This window comes from Podarcis vaucheri (assembly GCF_965113315.1).
Source record: "Podarcis vaucheri genome assembly, chromosome: 2".
Lineage (NCBI taxonomy): Eukaryota > Metazoa > Chordata > Lepidosauria > Squamata > Lacertidae > Podarcis > Podarcis vaucheri.
Genome location: NC_138760.1, coordinates 126,535,566 through 126,548,378, shown reverse-complemented (window position 1 = coordinate 126,548,378; position 12,813 = coordinate 126,535,566). Strand labels below are relative to the sequence as shown.

The following is a 12,813-nucleotide window of genomic DNA, read 5'->3' as shown; positions in this document are numbered from 1 at the left end:
AGTATTATACCCGGTTTGCTGGAGAAAGGAAGGGAAGTTTTTGAATGATAGTCTAAAGTGTAATACAGTATTGTATTAAATGTGCTGTTGCTCTTGTTGGTAAGGAAATGTAGTGTGGAGGAGGCTGTAAAACTATTTAACATATTACGCGTAAATATTGAGATCAGTTGCAAACATTAGGTAAAAAGTTTGTTCATCCATCAATATGCGGATGATACCCAGCTCTACCTCTTTCAGATTAGAACCAGTGAATGTCCTGCGAGTGTGTCTGGAGGCAGTTGGAGGATGGATGGCGGCTAACAGATCGAGGTTGAATCCTGACAAGACAGAAGTACTGTTTTGGGGATACAGGGGGTGGGCAGGTGTGGAGGACTCCCTGGTCCTGAATGGGGTAACTGTGCCCCTGAAGGACCAGGTGCGCAGCCTGGGAGTCATTTTGGACTCACAGCTGTCCATGGAGGCACAGGTCAATTCTGTGTCCAGGGTAGCTGTCTACCAGCTCCATCTGGTATGCAGGCTGAGACCCTACCTGCCCGCAGACTGTCTCGCCAGAGTGGTGCATGCTCTAGTTATCTCCCACTTGGACTACTGCAATGCGCTCTGCGTGCGGCTACCTTTGAAAGTGATCTGGAAACTACAACTAATCTAGAATGCGGCAGCTAGACTGGTGACTGGGAGCGGCCGTTGAGACCACATAACACCAGCCTTGAAAGACCTACACTGGCTCCCAGAACGTTTCCAAGCACAATTCAAAGTGTTGGTGCTGACCTTTAAAGCCCTAAATGGCCCCGGTCCCGTACACCTCAAGGAGCGTCTCCACCCCCATCATTTTGCCCTGACACTGAGGTCCAGCGCTGAGTGCCTTCTGGCGCTTTCCTTGCTGTGAGAAGTGAGGTTACAGGGAACCAGGCAGAGGGCCTTCTCAGTGGTGGCGCCCGCCCTGTGGAACACCCTCCCACCAGATGTCAAAGAGAACCACAACTACCAGACTTTTAGAAGACATCTGAAGACAGCCCTGCTTAGGGAAGCTTTTAATGTTTGATGCATTACTGTATTTTAATATTTTGTTGGAAGCCGCCCAGAGTGGCTGGGGAAGCCCAGCCAGATGGGCAGGGTATAAATATTATTATTATTATTACTACTACAGTGGTGCCTCACAAGACGAAATTAATCTGTTCCGCGAGTCTCTTCGTCTTGCGGTTTTTTCGTCTTGCAAAGCACAGCTATTAGCGGCTTAGCGGCTATTAGTGGCTATTAACGGCTTAGCGGCTTTAAGAAAAAGGAAACAAACTCGCAAGACGTTTCATCTTGCGAAGCAAGCTCATAGGGAAATTCGTATTGCGGAACGACAAAAAATGCAAAACCCTTTCGTCTAGCGAGTTTTTCGTCTTGCGGGGCACCACTGTATTATTATTATTCATCTCTGATTTCTCTGCAGATTGTCATGAGTCCACAGCGGTTTGGGTTCTTTAGAGTCAAGGTACAGACTGGAGAAGACAGTGTCTTTCGGATATGTTTTATTTACACAAATATACAGGCTGAGCATAAGATGGGAGCAGGGGTCACACAAATATTGCTCCCTTGTTACTTGCAAACAAGTCTGGAGGAACCTACTAACTTTATTCTTTGCTTATTCTCCCCTCTGAGAATTCTTCAGTGAGATGGGAGCTGCATTTTCTTACTCAAGCTTTTCCTGCACTCCAAGCATTGATATGACCCACCACTGTGAATTATTTGATGATAATGGAAATTTCTGCTTCTTCAGAAGCTCCTTCCAAGCACTTTTAAAATATTCCTCCGCAAAGTGTCTTGGCACAAGCCCTGTCCGTACGCATTACAAGCATTTATATGGTTTCTTCTTGCGGAAAGAAGGAACTGCTCTGAAAGCTCCTTTAATATTCCAAGTCTTTATATGGGTTCTCCGCTGTATGGATTTTTTGGTGGGAATAAAGGCTGGAGATCTGAAGAAAGCTGCTCCCATACGCTGCCCATCGATGTGTGAGTTCTTTGATGAAGATTGCGATGGGAACTCTGAGCGAAGCCCTTTCCACACTCCAGGCATTTATAGGGTTTCTCCCCTGTGTGAATTCTCTGATGGCGAGTGAGAGGGGAGCACTGACTAAAGCCCTTTCCACACTCCAGGCATTTATAGGGTTTCTCTCCCGTATGAACTCGTTGGTGTGTCGTGAGAGTTGACTTCTCAGCGAAGCTTTTCCCACACTCAGCACATTTATATGGTTTCTCGCCTGCATGAATTCTTTGATGTTTTCTAAGACAATTCTCCAGAGCGTAGCTTTTTCCACATTCCACGCACACATATGGTTTCTCCCGGGTATGCGTTTTTTGATGATCGACCAGATCCGCTTCCTGACTGAGGCACTTTCCACATTCTGAGCATTTATATTGTGTCTCTGGAGTGTGCGCTTTCTGGTGGTAAATTACACTAGTACGGTTTCTGAAGCTCTTCCCACACTCTAAGCATTTATATGGTTTCTCCCCAGTGTGAATTCTGCGATGGTAAGTGAGATGGTGGCTCTGACTGAAGCTCTTTCCACACTGCAAGCATCTATAGGGTTTCTCCCCCGTGTGAATTCTTTTGTGGGTAGTGAGATTTATCTTCGCAGCGAAGCTTTTCCCACATTCCGAGCATTTAAAGGGTTTCTCACCAGTGTGAGTTCTTTGATGGTCGGCGAGTCTGTCCTTGCTGCTTAAGCTCTTTCCACATTGCAAGCATTTATACGGCTTCTCCCCCGTGTGAATTCTTTTATGGGTATTGAGGTTCATCTTTAAAGTAAAGCTCTTTCCACATTCCAAACATTTATATGGCTGTTTGCCCGTGTGAATTGTCTGATGAGAAGAAAGGCTAGAATTGTTTCTGAAGCTCTTTCCACACTTCAAGCACTGATATGGCTTCTCCCCAGTGTGAATTCTCTGATGAACACTGAGTTGTACCTTCCGACTGAAGCTCTTGCCACACTCACTGCATTTATACGGTGTCTCCCCTGTGTGAATTCTCTGATGGCGAGTTAGAGGGGAGCACTGACTAAAGCCCTTTCCACACTCTAAGCATTTATATGGTTTCTCCCCGGTATGAATCCTTTTGTGGGAAGAAAGGGTAGAATTATGTCTGAAGCTCTTTCCACACTCCAAGCATTTATATGGTTTCTCCTCTGTATGAATTGTCTGATGATGAGTAAGTTTTGGATGACTAATGACGCTCTTTCCACATTCCAAGTATTGATATGATTTCTCTCCGGGATGAATGGTTTGATGCCGAGTAAGTTTTGAATGACTAATGAAGCTCTTTCCACATTCCAAGCATTTATATTCCTCTGTGTGAATTCTTTGATGAGAAGCTAGGCTAGAATTTTCTCTGAAGCTTTTTCCACATTCCAAGCACTGATATGGCTTCTCCCCTGTGTGAATTCTTTGGTGAATAGTTAGACGTAACTTCTGAGAGAAACTCTTTCCGCATTCCAAGCATTTATATGGTTTCCCCCCCTTGTGAATTATCTGATGAGAAGAAAGGGTAGAATTGTCACTGAAGCTCTTTCCACATTCCAAGCATTCATATTGGTTCTCTCCTGTGTGAATTCTTCGATGAGAAGAAAGGGTAAACTTTTCTCTGAAGCTCTTTCCACATTCCAGGCACTGATACGGTTTCTCCCCTGTGTGAATTCTTTGATGATAAACGAGTCTTTGCTTGCTACTGAAGCTACTTCCGCATTCTGAGCATTTATATGGTTTCTCTCCTGTGTGAATTCTCTGATGGCAAGAAAGGCTATAACTGTCTCTGAACCCTTTTCCACACTCAGAGCATCTATGCGGTTGCTCCCCTTTGTAATTTTTGCAGTAGGATTTACATTGGTGTTTTGAACCAAGACTTTCCCATTGAACAAGGCAGTTACCACATGGCTTTCTGTCATCTGTTTTTTCCTGGACTGAGGTTGCATAAAAGCCACTGTTCTTTAGAAGCGTCTTCCCTTTCTTTTCTGCTTCGATTTTCCTCCTTTGCTCTTCTCGCTTCCTACAGCTGTCTCGGCCCTGGGTCTCTTTTCCGTGTAGTTCTTCCTTATTCTTCATTTCTGATTCATCACATTCTGCAATGAATTGAGAAACTCATAAGAGCCTAAGGAAGAAACAGACCCCTATCTAGCTTAACGACTTCCATACTTAGGATAAAGGCAAAACTGAGTGGATATAGATGGAAGTACACATTTAACTGGGACGCGGGTGGCGCTGTGGTCTAAACCACAGAGCCTAGGGCTTGATGATCAGAAGGTCGGCGGTTCGAATCCCCGTGACAGGGTGAGCTCCCGTTGCTCTGTCTCAGCTCCTGCCAACCTAGCAGTTCAAAAGCACGTCAAAGTGCAAGTAGATAAATAGGTACCGCTCCGGCGGGAAGGTAAATGGTGTTTCCGTGTGCTGCTCTGGTTCGCCAGAAGCGGCTTAGTCATGCTGGCCACTTGACCCAGAATCTGTATGCTGGCTCCCTCGGCCAGTAAAGCGAGATGAGCGCCGCAACCCCAGAGTCGGCCACGACTGGACCTAATGGTCAGGGGTCCCTTTACCTTTACACATTTAACTAGCTCTCCTGATGCAGCAGGTGTGCTACAGAGTATTGGTTTCAAACCACAGAAACCTGAGTTCAGCTTCCAACTCAGGGATGAATCTCATTGTCCGGTCTTGGGCCAATCACTCTCACTCAACCCAACCCAACCCAGTTTGAGAACTATGATTCGTGCACCTACTTACTATTCATTTTTGGAATGGCTGGATTTGGGCTAGCTGGAACTAATTATACTTCACAGACCCCCATTTCTCACTAAGGGTAGCTTTGGAAACGGGGAACCCTTCTTGAATATGACCCCCACGCCTGAAAGAGACCCCTAGACTCTTATCCTTGATATTGAAGATATTTGTTGCTTTGCAAGCTTGGATGATCAAGGGAGCGATGGCAGGGGTGTGCACCATTTCCACCAGGGTAACACAGTGGCCTGGAGAAAAGGCTTAGCTGTGTTATGCACAGCGGCTCATCATGGGTGCAGGAACAGACGAGCCTCTGCAGCCTGGCACTGATGGAGTAACTTATTTTAAGAGTCCTCAGCCCCCTCTCCAAACCTGTCAATTACAATAGGTTGCTATCAGGCACAGCAAAGTGTTGGTGCTGACCTTGAAAGCCCTAAACGGCCTTAGCCCAGTATACCTGAAGGAACATCTCCACCCCCGTCCTTCAACCCGGGCACTGAGGTCCAGCGCCGAGGGCCTTCTGGCAGTCCCTCACTGTGAGAAGTGAGGTAACAGGGAACCAGGCAGAGGGCCTTCGTGGTGGTGGCTCCCGCCCTGTGGAACGCCCTCCCACCAGATGTCAAGGAAATAAACAACTATTTGACTTTTAGGAGACATCTGAAGGCAGCCCCGTTTAGGGAAGTTTTTAACGTTTGATGTTTTATTGTGTTTTTATATTCTGTTGGGAGCCGCCCTGAGTGGCTGGGGAAACCAGATGGGTGGGGTACAAATAATAAATTATTACTACTATTATTATTACAATGATCTTCCTTCCGTACCCTGGTCTATCCAGCTGTACAAGGGAGTTTCTGAGCCTTCTTTCCCAGAAACTTCCTTCCCACCCCATTCTAGGAAATTGTATGTGTGCACGCGTGTGTGTGTGTGTGTGTGTGTGTGTGTGTACAAAGAGGGAAGCTTTGGATTTGCCTTCCCAAAGCCCTAAACACACACAAAAAACAGACACCTGACACTTCCACTTGCAAAAGCCATGGTTTAGAAAGGCATGAGTGGAAGATTGAGGGAGAAAATGACAGGTACGTGCTTATTCAAGGTTAATTGCAGAGGAATAGAAAGCTCAGGTACTGAAGGAGAGCCGCTGTTGACCCACCTCAGAATAGTGAATTTCATTCCATGAAGAAATAAAGATAAAGGACCTATGGACGGTTAAGTCCCGTCAAAGGCTACTTTGAGGTTGTGGCACTCATCTCACTTTCAGGCCCAGGGAGCTGGTGTTTGTCCACAGACAGCTTTCCGGGTCATGTGGCCAGCAGGACTAAACCGCTTGTGGCGCAACAGAACACTGTGATGGAAACCAGAGTGCACGGAAATGCGGTTTACTTTCCTGCCACAGTGGTACCTATTTATTTAACCCAAGAAGCTCAGTGGTTTAGACCACAGCGCCACCCGCATCCCGTTCATTCCATAAAGAAATACTGACTCCTGAAGCATATACAGTGGTGCCTCGCAAGACGAAAAGAATCCGTTCTGTGATTCTCTTCGCCTAGCGGTTTTTTCGTCTTGTGAAGCAAGCCCATTGAAGGATTAGCGGATTAGCGCTATTAGCGGCTTTTAGTGGCTTATCTGCTGATCGGATCAGCTGATAAGCGGCTTAGTGGCTTAGAAAAAGGGGGGGAAAGGGAAAAAAACCCGCAGGAACTCACAAGACATTTTCGTCTTGCGAAGCAAGCCCATAGGAAATTCGTTTTGCGAAGCACCTCCAAAACGGAAAACTCTTTCGTCTAGCGAGTTTTCCGTCTTGCGAGGCATTTGTCTTGCGGGGCACCACTGTATTAAGATCCAAGAGGGAGCCTCACCGAGAGATGCCAGGATCCCTACACTCTCCTCCATGACTTCGTTATGCAGAGCTCTCTGGTCAGGATCCAGCAAGGCCCACTCCTCTTTGGTGAACCACACAGCCACGTCCTCAAAAGATATTGGACCCTGAAAGAAAAAGAAAACATTTTCGCCTTGTAGGTAATACAGTGTTATTTGCACCTGCCTACCAGCCACTTGCGACCAAGTGAAGATGCCCAGGTGCCAGGATGATGCCTGATGTCTCCCCCATCTGGAAGTGCATACCTGGGGCTCCTTGGATCACTCTTTTCACACACTAACAACACACCCTGTAGAATTCTACCTGTGATATTTTATCTGCACAATCTGAACAGATTACAGCATAATTTAAACAGAAACACTTGCAAGTACCAGATTGGTTTAGGATTTAAATATGTGATGTTCTAGAATAATATATCTAAAGCTAAATTGAAAAGAAAGATGTTAATTGATTAAGTCAATTTTATGAGAAATTAGTTTTGGAAAACTGTTACAATGATATACATAGAAGAAGAAGAAGAAGAAGAAGAAGAAGAAGAAGAAGAAGAGGAGGAGGAGGAGGAGGAGGAGGAGGAGGAGGAGTTTGGATTAGATATCCCGCTTTATCAGTACCCTAAGGAGTCTCAAAGCGGCTAACATTCTCCTTTCCCTTCCTCCCCCACAACAAACACTCTGTGAGGTGAGTGGGGCTGAGAGACTTCAGAGAAGTGTGACTAGCCCAAGGTCACCCAGCAGCTGCAGGTGGAGGAGGGGGAAGCGAACCAGGTTCCCCAGATTACAAGTCCACCGCTCTTAACCACCACACCTCAGCTAGGGGGATTCGGGGAAGTCACCTAAAAATGTTAACAAAAGTGGAATTACAGTTAGGATTTATGTTTGTTTGTTTTTTGATGTTATAAATTTGGAAAATTAATAAAATTTTTGAAAAAGGAAAGAAAAATGAAAAATAGACCAATTGCGGAACATAATCACCAGCTACTGACCAAAAGAAAAAAAAAAGGGGGGGGAGAGTTCTGGGTTTAAGCAGCGGATGCACGCAGTAGTGTGGGAAGGAGCAGGAGCAGAAATAGAAGAAAACAACAAAACAACAACGCGGATGGGCCAATGGCGCACGTGCCATAGGTACGCCACCACTGGTATATACAAACTAACTTCATCCATTTTTACATCTGGCATGTGAAACCCCAAATGTTACACAGATGAGAATGCAGTCCCCACTCGTGCCTTACCTGATCTGGTTCTGCAGCAGCTCCTTCTCCTCCCCAGAGAAGAGACGTCTGAGTAGATCTTCTCAGCTTCATCCCATCACCTGTGAGAGACAAAGGTTGTGTGAAGCCATTGGCTCATGCTTATCTCAGAGGCGAATGAAAGCATGTCTAAGCACACATGGGCATTGGCAGCCATTCTTCTCTGTTGTGGAGGGAATGAATAAAACTCGGTTGCTCAATAATAATAATAATTTATTATTTGATTTTACTTTCTTGGGCTCCATGATCACTGTAGATGGTGACAGCAGCCACGAAATTAAAAGACGCCTGCTTCTTGGGAGAAAAGCAATGACAAACCTAGACAGCATCTTAAAAAGCAGAGACATCACCTTGCCAACAAAGGTCCGTATAGTTAAAGCTATGGTTTTCCCAGTAGTGATGTATGGAAGTGAGAGCTGGACCATAAAGAAGGCTGACTCCCTGGAAAAGACCCTGATGTTGGGAAAGATGGAGGGCACAAGGAGAAGGGGACGACAGAAGGTGAGATGGTTGGACAGTGTTCTCGAAGCTACCAGCATGAGTTTGACCAAACTGCGGGAGGCAGTGGAAGACAGGAGTGCCTGGCGTGCTCTGGTCCATGGGGTCACGAAGAGTCGGACACGACTAAATGACTAAACAACAACAACAACAACAATCTGGCTGGGTCTCCCCAGCCACTGTAGGCAGCTCCCAACAGAATATTAAAAACATGATAAAACATCAGACATTAAAAACTTCCCAATACAGGGCTGCCTTCAGATGTCTTCTGAAAATCAGATACAGTGGTACCTCGGGTTACATACGCTTCAGGTTACAGACTCCGCTAACCCAGAAATAGTACCTTGGGTTAAGAACTTTGCTTCAGGATGAGAACAGAAATCGTGCGGCGGCAGCAGGAGGCCCCATTAGCTAAAGCGGTGCTTCAGGTTAAGAACAGTTTCAGGTTAAGAACGGACCTCCGGAATGAATTAAGTACTTAACCCAAGGTACCACTGTAGAGTGGTACCTCGGTTTACAAACTTAATCCGTTCCAGAAGTCCGTTCTTAAACCAATACCGTTCTTAAACTAAGGTGCGCTTTCCCTAATGAGGTGCCCTTCCACTGTTCGGATTCCGTTCTTTGACTGAGGTAAAGTTCGCAAACCCAGGACACTACTTCTGATTTTGCGGTCATTCGTAAACCAAATCGTTCTTTAACAGCACTGTTCTTAAACCAAGGTACCACTGTAGTTGTTTATTTCCTGCATGCACACTGAACTCTCTTCCCTCGCCAGATCAAAAAAGGCCACGGATCCCTTTCAAAACCAACAGAGAGACCATATGGAGACAACCGATGGATCCTTACCCAGTGGCTTCTCTCTGACATCCAAGAGAGATCTCTCTGCGTCGGGGAAATCACTCATTTCTGCAAGCAGACCCTTTACCTGAAACAGCGATGAGGATTGGAGGACATTGAATGGGGAGATGTATTAGAAAACAGAATGACACAGGGGAAAACATGAGCAGTACTTGGAAGATTTCCCAGAGAATGTTGGTGAATTAAAGTAGAGGTTTTTGGGATGTGCCCTCCCTCCATCTCTTTTTTTGAAATAATTTTTATTTGGTTTTACAAATATAAAATCATAACAAAACAAAATAACATATCCATATTTAGAGATTCCTTCAAATCTCTGGACTTCCCACCTTTCCCAGATCCCAGGTCCCAAGGTGGTTAGATTGGCCTCAGCCAGGGCCTTTTCAGTACTGGCCCCGACTTGTTGGAACACTCTGTCCCAAGAGACTAGGGTCCTGTGGGACCTGTCATCTTTCCGCAGGGGCTGCAAGACAGAGCTGTTCCCCCGGCTTTTGGTTTGGACTCAGTCTGACCCTTATGTTTCCCTTCCCTTACGGTTTTTGATCTATGGGCTATTTTTAAAATCAGGCTGCATTTTAAATTACATTTTAACCAGCATTTTAAATTAGTTTTTTCCTATTATGTTTTTACTGTAATTTTATTGGTGTTAGCCACCCTGAGCCCGGCTCTGGCCGGGGAATAAATAAAAATTATTATTTTATTATTATTATTCCCTGTTGTCAACCTTTTCAATTGCATATTATTCAGGAATCCATATTTGAAGTCACTCCATTTTGTCCGTAATATTGCCCTCCCTCTCTTTCAGAGTCTGTTGGGACTATCTGGACCAGGAGTAGCCAATATTCCCACCTCAACGTTGCTCAGGGGCAATGAGAGATTTAGTTCAAAAACACCTGAAGGCCATCACAAGATCTTGAGATGCTCTCACCTGCTGCTCTTCCTGCTCCTTCTCCTCTGCCTGACTCAGGAGGAAACCTTCTGCCAGGGCCACCGCCTGGGAACTGGTCTCTGCTCCACATTCCCTGACCCAGTTCTCCATCTCCAGGGGGAGGACAGCCAGGAACTGCTCCAAGATCACTAAATCCAGGATCTGAGCCTTGGTGTGTCTCTCCGGCTTCAGCCACAAACGGCAAAGGTGGTGGAGTCGGCTGCAAACCTCTCGGGGTCCTTTGGCCTCCTGGTAGCGGATCGGCCTGAAATCCTGGTGCTGATCATCTGAGCTGAGGGCATCCTCTTTACCCAGGATCCCCTGTGCATTCCTTTCCCAGAATCCCTCACTGCTCTCACTTTTGATGGGATCGGTGCCTCTTCCTTCTTCAGCGGCATCCGTCTCTTGCTCTTCCATCTTTCACCTGCATAAAACCCACGTTGCTGATTAAAACTTATTTCTCCCTTTGATTTTCCGTGTTTTTCCCTTTCTTATCAACCTGGGGAAAACATACACCACTTCTCCAAGCCTGCTAGCTGCATTCCACCATTACATTCATATATCATGCAAGGCGAAGATCATGGCCACTGGGCCCATCACCTCCTGGCAAATAGAAGGGGAAGAAATGGAGGCAGTGAGAGATTTTACTTTCTGGGGCTCCATGATCACTGCAGATGGTGACAGCAGTCACGAAATTAAAAGACACCTGCTCCTTGGGAGAAAGGTGATGGCAAAGCTAGACAGCATCTTAAAAAGCAGAGACATCACCTTGCCAACAAAGGTCCGTATAGTTAAAGCTCTGGTTTTCCCAGTAGTGATGTATGGAAGTGAGAGCTGGACCATATAGAAGGCTGATCGCCGAAGAATTGATGCTTTTGAATTATGTTGCTGGAGAAGACTCTTGAGAGTCCCACGGACTGCAAGAAGGTCAAACCCATCCATTCTTAAGGAAATCAGCCCTGAGTGCTCACTGGGAGGACAGATCCTGAAGCTGAGGCTCCAATACTTTGGCCACCTCATGAGAAGAGAAGACTCCCTGGAAAAGACCCTGATGTTGGGAAAGATGGAGGGCACAAGGAGAAGGGGACGACAGAGGACGAGATGGTTGGACAGTGTTCTCGAAGCTACCAGCATGAGTCTGACCAAACTGTGGGAGGCAGTGGAAGACAGAAGTGCCTGGTGTGCTCTGGTCCAGGGGGTCAAGAAGAGTCGGACACGACTAAACGACTAAACAACAACAACAATCATGCAAGGTTGTAATCATCTATGGTTCCTTTCATTTCCAATTCATTTTGAATTCATTTTCCAAATTCTAAAACAAATTAACAAATCAATTTGGAATTTAACACCAATTTAACAATTGACTTTCCATCCCCCCCCAAAATAGGATTCTTTCCCCTCCCTCCTTTGCTGCTCGTAGTAAAACACTTTCCCTTAATTTCTAATACTTTCCCATTCATTCCTTTTCCCGCCAGCTCTGCATGTCCCATTCTTGTTTAGACATTCACCTGACATTTCCCCAGCGAATCAAATTAATCTTCCTTTCTCGATCCATATAAATCATAATTTTAAATTGTATTTCCTCCAATGCGACCCAATTAATCATCCTGTCTTTATCATCTATGGTTCCTAACCCCACTTTAACCCTACAAATGCTGGACAGAAACATTCCCATAAGGAGGGTGGCCCCAGGAAAACCAGTAACTTTTAAAACTGCATATTGTAAGTCCATCTAATTTGTAATCTTGCCTTGTATCTGAAATCTGTGTAACGTTGCAAGAGCTATTTGAAACCTGCCAAATCCCATCACCACCCTTTCCCGGGTGTGCCCAGGTTTCTTGCTGCCCGAGGGGCAACCAATGTCTCTCCTTCCACACTGACGCATTTGGGATCCAGGGGGATCTCCCCTCCAGCATCTCCCCTCCCAGCTCACCTAAGCGGACCACCCACGTTGACCCATTGTTCTGCACCTGAGAAGGCGCACTCCCCCCCATCCCACGCATTGGTCTCCATGGCAACCTCTTTGCACTTGCAGATCCGAGGCCATTCACAGGCGGGGAGCTACATTGGCCTTCCACAAAGGAACCGGTCGGGCTGGTTTCCTCTCGCATGCCTCCCACCTGCACGGACGCAGGATTGCAGGTCTGGAAGCGGTGCGCCACGACACCCCCCAAGAGCCTTCCTAACAACGCAACCCGCTCAGCTCCCGCTGGAGCCCCGCGCCTTTGTTGTCACGTGTGAAGGCGCAGACGCGTGTCGGTGCCCGATTAACTTGATGGCGCAGCTCAGCCTTGCAGATCGGCTCCCCATGGCTGTGCAGATAAGAAGAAATCAAGGCGCGCCGCTCCCTGACCTGGGCGTGGGGTTGTTTATTTTTTTGGGGGGGGATGTCCCCAATTTAGATCATCTGCAGAGGCCTCCGGTGCACCCTCCCCACTGCCCAGGGAAACCCCTTCGACCCAAATCAGGGACACTCACCAGGTTCAGACGGATGCTGGTGCAGAACACGGGTCAGACAAAGGCTCCCGCTTTGCGTCCTGCCCCGCTCGTGAGAATGCGGACTGGAAAGAGGTGCTTTATCTCCCACCCCCTCCGGGCCCCGCCTCTAACTCCTCCTCCTCTCCCCCACATCTCCTCCCTCTGCATGCATCCGGTTCACTTTAA

The 12,813-nt window shown here is 46.7% G+C and overlaps 1 protein-coding gene across 2 annotated transcripts; it reads right to left on the bottom strand.

Moving 5' to 3' along the window:
• Window positions 1-1,500: 1,500 nt before the first annotated feature.
• On the bottom strand, window positions 1,501-12,754 carry LOC309524622 (uncharacterized protein). Of its 2 annotated transcripts, XM_082209397.1 has the most exons (6): window positions 12,628-12,754; window positions 10,150-10,573; window positions 9,213-9,291; window positions 7,851-7,930; window positions 6,603-6,729; window positions 1,501-4,100 (listed from the first exon to the last, which is right to left on the bottom strand). In XM_082209397.1, exons 2-6 carry the CDS (start codon window positions 10,564-10,566, stop codon window positions 1,909-1,911), a joined length of 2,895 nt encoding a protein of 964 aa, XP_082065523.1. In that variant the 5' UTR covers window positions 10,567-10,573; window positions 12,628-12,754; the 3' UTR covers window positions 1,501-1,908. The 2 variants fall into 2 exon arrangements, with proteins under 2 accessions (XP_082065523.1, XP_082065524.1); XM_082209398.1 differs by lacking the exon at window positions 10,150-10,573 and having other exon boundaries at window positions 12,628-12,748.
• Between the last annotated feature and the right edge of the window lie 59 nt (window positions 12,755-12,813).